General features: G+C 52.4%; 1 protein-coding gene across 1 annotated transcript; it reads left to right on the plus strand.

Moving 5' to 3' along the window:
* Positions 1–1490: 1490 nt before the first annotated feature.
* PSMA7 (proteasome subunit alpha 7) lies at positions 1491–5260 on the plus strand (the record flags this gene model as incomplete). Its single annotated transcript, XM_015567676.1, has 6 exons — positions 1491–1686; positions 2665–2789; positions 3399–3521; positions 3808–3927; positions 4613–4675; positions 5041–5260. Coding segments are annotated over 6 exons (720 nt in total), but the record flags the coding sequence as incomplete, so codon positions are not given.
* Between the last annotated feature and the right edge of the window lie 1589 nt (positions 5261–6849).

A 6849-nucleotide genomic window follows, 5' to 3' on the forward strand; every position in this document is an offset into this window, starting at 1 on the left:
AGTGCCCGTGTGGCCGGGTGTGGGCTGTGCTGAGGCCCCTGCATGTGAGCAGGGCCCGGCCGGGCAGCGCGCTGACTGCTCACTGGCTCTGTGAATGTTAAGTAAGCAGGTGACTGAAGTGCATCCAATAGGCTCCAGTTAGGGGCCTCCCCTCCACGCCCCACCAGGGAGAGCCCAGTCCTCGGTGCAGGTGGGCTTCCAGGGAACAGTGGAGGTTCTTGGTGTGAGCTGAGTGGCCCCGGTTCTCCGGGGTGGGCAGTGTGCTGACCCACCGTCCTGAGCCGGACCTCTCATTTTGAAATTCATGACGTCGTTGTCAGTTTGCTTATTGGTCAGTTTTTCTTTTATCACCTGGTATTTCAGAGATTTGAGCCAGCAGACCAAAGAAAGCGCACAGTTCTGTGAATTTGATGTTTCAATTTCTTGAATATTTTTTGAAATTAAGATCAGAATCCATTTTGTGGCCTAACTCAGCTTAAAGAGCACTGGAAGGAGAGTGCTGGCCCTCTCCCATGCCCCCATCTGATGGGGCTGGCTTTGCTTAACCACCTAGCACCTCTGGGCCTGCCTGCCTGTCCTGGGGAGCTCTGAAGGTCCCTGAGACAGTAGGGGAGACAGCACCTTGAAATCTGACACCGCAGACCAGTACTTCACCAGGTCATTTTGCACCCCAGAGGCATTTGGTAGCCTCTGCAGACATTGTTCATTGTCCAAGACTATAGAGCAGGAGTCCTCAAACTACGGCCCGCAGGCCCCATGCAAATACAAATATTGTATTTGTTCCCATTTTGTTTTTTTACTTCAAATAAGATATGTGCAGTGTGCATAGGAATTTGTTCATAGTTTTTTTTTAAACTATAGTCCAGCCCTCCAGCGGTCTGAGGGACAGTGAACTGGCCCCCTGTTTAAAAAGTTTGAGGACCCCTGCTATAGAGGGTGCCTCTGGTAACTAGGGGTAAACACCTTACAGTGCACAGGCAGCCCCCGCCTCAGAGTTAGAGCCCGGGCTGAGGAGCCCTGCTCTGAACGAAGTGTGGGTGCTGCTTCTCTGAGGGACTGACCCCGTTTGTCTGCACCTGCATTGCTGGGCTCAGAGGTGGGTGGGGATTAACACGCAGTAATCTTAAGGCATCCTCCCCTGTTCAGTGTCAGCCATAAACAGTGCTAACCTCCCAGGAACAGTTGGTACAGGTGTCCTGCACACATTCAAAGGGTGGGTAGTGATATAGGTCACAAGCACAGAACCAGGACTTTCAGGACACCTGGCTTGGACCCGGGGTCTTGGGCTGCAAGGCCTTTCGTATGACTGATTCAGTGGGTTGAGTGACACACGTGCACACTGATGACACCGCAGTCCTTGTTAGTGGTGGTGTCATTGAAGCTACAGGACGGCACAGTCACGACAGCTGGGGGAGCTCTGCCCCAGCAGATAAGTAGCAGTTGTTGGCCAGTGTGGCGCCCACAGCGGTGGCCTAGAACCCTGAACACCTGCTCAGAGCTCCGTGCCTGCTGCACACCCTCAGGTCACTTTCTTAGTGCTGTGTTGGTTTTTCTTGAAGGTTGGCGTTCGAGGAAAAGACATTGTTGTTCTTGGTGTGGAAAAGAAGTCCGTGGCCAAACTGCAGGATGAGAGGACAGTGCGGAAGATCTGTGCCCTGGATGACAATGTCTGCATGGCATTTGCAGGTGAGCCTGGGGCCAAGCAGAGCTTTGGGAGATGTGTGAACTGGGTAAACCCACGTCCTTTAACCCTTTGCGGTCCAATTTTATTTTTGGAATTCAAACAGTCTTGTCCAAATTAATTGACGGGATTGAATGTTGAACCGGTTTGCGGTGTCGACCTCAGCGTCGACGTTGGACCTGCTCCTAGCTCCTAGTCTGTCGAGTCAGCCTCCACGTTGGATCAAAAAGGGTTAAAGCAATGGATTGGGGCCTTTAAAGGGTTGACCATGGTTTCTTGGTGAGGAGGCTCCCTGCCTCTGGTGGCTGGAGCAGAGGCTGCAGGAATGGCTACCCCAGGACATGGGCCTGTCCCTGATTACAGTTACTGTCTAGAGCAGCCGTGGGCAAACTACGGCCCGCGGGCCGGATCCAACCCGTTTGAAATGAATAAAACTAAAAAAAAAAAAAAAAAAAAAAGATCATATCCTTTTATGTAATGATGTTTACTTTGAATTTATATTAGTTCACACAAACACTCCATCCATGCTTTTGTTCCGGCCCTCCGGTCCAGTTTAAGAACCCATTGTGGCCCTCGAGTCAAAAAGTTTGCCCACCCCTGGTCTAGAGAGAGGTCAGGCTTTCTATAGCTACTGCGCCTGTGCAGCGGGGCCAGCGGGAGCTGTGTTCTCAGCGCTCTCCTCCCTTGGTGGGTGCTTTTGGGGAACATACCAGTTCTGCTGTGCTAAACGAGGGTGACTTGCCTGATTTCACGGGGCCTGGCACACATAGCTCTTCATGAGCCCAGAGGCTGAGCGGTCCACCCAGCTGGGGTCAGTGCTGCCAATGGACCCCGTGCTGGGCTTTAGAGCAGCGGTTGCCAACCTTGCGGACCACTGGTTGGCGACGCTGCTTTAGAGGACTGGTTTTGAACCCTTGCTGTCTGCTCGTGTGATCTGGGTCTCTGATCGTGGCCATGCGGTGATGCTCTCTGCTGTCCTGTAGGCCTTACCGCCGATGCGAGGATAGTCATCAACAGGGCACGAGTGGAGTGCCAGAGCCACCGGCTGACGGTGGAGGACCCGGTCACTGTGGAGTATATCACCCGCTACATCGCCAGCCTGAAACAGGTAGGCCCATCTGCGGCTCGGCTCTGGACACGTGTGGTCACTGCTTGGTCCTGGAGGGTGTCCTGCTGTGGTGTCGGTGCTGGCACACGTCCCTGCAGGAAAGTCGAGGCCTGCACTCGTCCGGTGCCCAGCCCTGCTTGTGCATGTGTTTGCTTCACTTGCCCACGTTGGTGGCATCGTTCTTGTTGATGGGCATGGGGCAGTCCACACGCCTCTTTCTGGAGGGAAGGGATAGTTTTATCTTGCCATTCTGAGTGATGGTCACTAAGGAGTTGGGAGGGGCTGGAAGCCACCCCTGCCCTAAGGTGAACTGCTGGTCACCTTTCAAACCAGCTGTGCAGCCAGAATGTGTGTCTGCTGTCCCACCCTCCGCATGACCTCAGCTGTGCTCCATGGGGTGGCCCTGGGCACAGCCTGGCTGGCTGGGTGAGAATGCAGAAAAGAAGAGAGGGAGCCTCCGATTGCGATTCTTGCTCATCCTTTGAAGTAACCTGAGGAGGGGACCTGGGGCTATCCTCATCCCTCACCAAGTGCAGTGGAGACTTCCCGTGGGCATGGGCGGGCTTATGGTGCTGAGATGGCACAGTGACGTGTTCCGTTTCCTGTCAGCGCTACACGCAGAGCAATGGACGCAGGCCGTTTGGCATCTCAGCCCTCATTGTGGGTTTCGACTTTGATGGCACCCCCAGACTCTACCAGACTGACCCGTCCGGCACATACCACGCCTGGAAGGTGAGTCCCTGGGAGGGAGGAAAGGGCAGTGAGCTATAAGGACTCCTGGCTTAAAGTGAAATGGCCACGAGTCTGTCAGTAATGAAATGGTATCTACGATTGGTGAGAATCAGCACAGCCCCAAATAGCCCTCAGCCAACGGAGGGCTCGGGGCAGGGCGGGTGCCCAGGCTGCTCTCAAGCACAGCACACGGGACGAGCAGGGTGGCGGCTGGCTGGCCCAGACAGTGGCCAAGTTGTTGGTTTGGGTCTGGATTGTCCTGTGACATATAACACTCCCCTCTCAGGCCAACGCCATAGGCCGGGGTGCCAAGTCAGTGCGTGAGTTTCTGGAGAAGAATTACACTGATGAAGCCATCGAGACAGATGATCTGACCATCAAGCTGGTGATCAAGGCCCTCTTGGAAGTAAGTTTGCCTTTGCATCTAGGCAAGCTGGTGAGGACCCCCATGCCATGATAGTGTTCCCTGGGTGGGCTGGGTGGCAGGCCACAAGGGTTTGCTCTGCTCCGCCAGCTCCTGCATACGACTGGCACAGTCAGGGCACAGCTTACAACCACACTCAGCCTTCCTGGGCTCCAGCTGCTGGGAGAGCAGAATTAGACTGCTGCGAGTTTTGGGGTCTTGGGCTTTGTCGAGACCTTAGAGATGCTGGAGGGTGAAGCCAGAGGCAGAGAGAGGCTAGTTGGAGCCTAGGCTGGGGTCCAGAGAGCAGGGGCTTTGTGTCAGGAGCAGGGACCAGAGACCCAGCCAAGGTCTGACTGGCAGGAGGCAGCGTAGAAGCTGTGATGCTGGGCCTGCAGTGTGCCCGGCCTGTCCCCTAGAGTGGCAGTGCTGGGTTTGGGTGCACAGGTCATCCTCTAAAGCAGTGGTCTCCAACCTTTCAGACCTCACGGACCACAGTGGTCTGCACCAGTTGGCAACCGCTGCTCCAAAGGTTTCCTTAAACCAGCGGTCACCAACCTTTCGGCCCTCATGGACCATAGTGGTCCACGGACCACCAGTTGGTGACGGCGACTGCTGCTCTAAAGAACCTATTTGGTCCTGAGGTGGGCGTGGCTGTCTAATGCTCTTCTCTCCGGCTCCTCTCAAGGTGGTTCAGTCGGGAGGCAAAAACATCGAACTGGCTGTCATGAGGCGGGACCAGCCCCTCAAGGTAAACGCATGTCTCTTGCTGTTTTCACGGTGGAGTGCTCCTGGGGACGGGCAGGGCAGTGCTGGTTCACGCTGCTGTGGCTTTAGCACCAGGCAAGGCTCCCCACAAACGGGTAGGATGCAAGCATGCCAGGGCTGACTGCATGGTCACAGATGGTGGTCGTGTGTGCTCCTGGCACGCGGACAAGCAGTCAGCAGCTGTGCAGGTTGGCTTCTGCTTTTCACTGATCCCCACACAGGCCACATGGCCTTGTCGACCTGCAGAAGCAGCTGTAGGGCGTCCAGGAACCCCCTCCCTGTGGGGGCCTTACTGCACTGGGGCACCTCTTAGGTTGAGAGGCTAACCAGAAACACTCTCTTTGGTAGATTTTAAATCCTGAAGAAATCGAGAAATATGTGGCTGAAATTGAAAAAGAGAAAGAAGAAAATGAAAAGAAGAAACAAAAGAAAGCATCGTGATCAATCAAATCTTGCTGGGAGCAATTTTTAAATGCAAATCATGGGTGAAGTGAGAACCAATGGATGTGCAGGCGCTGACATTCCATTGTCTGTGTCCTACAATAAACTTTCATGTTTTTAACCTTGCCATTTTACAGCCGATGGGTCTTTTGGGTGGATTTATGGTAGCTTTTTTTTTATTATTGACTTTAGAGTGGAAGGGAGAAAGAGAAACATTAATTTGTTCCACTTATTTATGCGTTCATTATTTGATTCTTGTATGTGCCCTGACCAGCATCCTGCAACCTTGGCGTATCTAACCAACTGAACTACCCGGCCGGGGCTGGAATTACAGTAGCTCTTTCAGAAATGGAGTCGACCCCCGTGGTCAGTCTCTAAAAGCTTTCCTGAGTGTGAGCTTTCCTCCTTAGTCTTTGTTGCCAGGCTCCCAGACAACAGCCACAGACTGAGTGGGGGTTGTCCTGCATGCAGTGCCAGGGGTGTTAGGGCTGCAGTGCGAGACTGTTGTAGGTAGGGGCACCTGGCACTTCTAACCCTCCTTTTCTTGTTCCAAATAGGTTGATTGTTCCTTTGACCTTTGTTCAAGCTCCCATTTAACATCAGGTCAAGGACAGGAGCACAGACAGCACTCAGTTTAAGTGCTTACCCTAAAATTTGCAGAGCAGCAGTTGTGTTCAGAACTAGCCTTATGTTTATGGTTTACTAGGTCAGGTCAACATTTCTCATGTTTTCTCCAAGACTTCTGGTGCTTACTGTTACCCACCCTCTCGCTTTCTAATCTTTTTATCCTCACTGAGGATGTTTACTGATTTTGAGAGGAAGCGGGGCGAGGTGTACAGAAACATGGATCGGTTGTCTCCTGCATACGCCCTGACCAGGAATCAAACCCACAGCCCTTTGGTGTATGACAGTGGTCGGCAAACTCACTAGTCAACAGAGCCAAATATCAACAGTACAACGATTGAAATTTCTTTTGAGAGCCAAATTTTTTAAACTTAAACTATATAGGTGGGTACATTGTTATGAACTTGGCGTACGCCTAAGCTGGCCTTTGCTAAAAACGTCCGCAATCTGATTGAGGTACATTCGCTGAGGTCGACCCCTTCCAACTCTCCCATCCACACTCGTCTTGTACACTTGTTTCGTCTATCTCCTTCCCAAAAACCGACTTCTGCGCATGGTTCGTGAAGTTTCAATTGCACTGTATGTGCGTGCCCGCACATGGTATTTTGTGGAAGAGCCACACTCAAGGGGCCAAAGAGCCTTGGTTTGCTGACCACTGGTGTACGAGATGAAGCTCCAACTGACTGAGCCAGTGCCTCGCTCACTTTTTAACCAGAAAACCTATCCTAGCTCAGTGACGGCGAACCTTTTGAGCTCGGCGTGTCAGCATTTTGAAAAACCCTAACTTAACTCTGGTGCTGTGTCACATATAGAAATTTTTTGATATTTGCAACCATAGTAAAACAAAGACTAATATTTTTGCTATTTATTTTATATATTTAAATGCCATTTAACAAAGAAAAATCAACCAAAATAATGAGTTCGCGTGTCACCTCTGACACGCGTGTCATAGGTTCGCCATCACTGTTCTAGCCTCTAGGCCAGCAGCAGTGTAGGTCAGTCTTAATGTCCCTACAAAAAACCCTAACAAGCCCATTGGCCTGCCACTCTGCAAGAGGCTGCTGGTCTTGGTGAGGGGGGGGGGGGGGGGGG

The sequence above is a fragment of the Myotis davidii genome, unplaced genomic scaffold (assembly GCF_000327345.1).
Source record: "Myotis davidii unplaced genomic scaffold, ASM32734v1 scaffold244, whole genome shotgun sequence".
NCBI lineage: Eukaryota > Metazoa > Chordata > Mammalia > Chiroptera > Vespertilionidae > Myotis > Myotis davidii.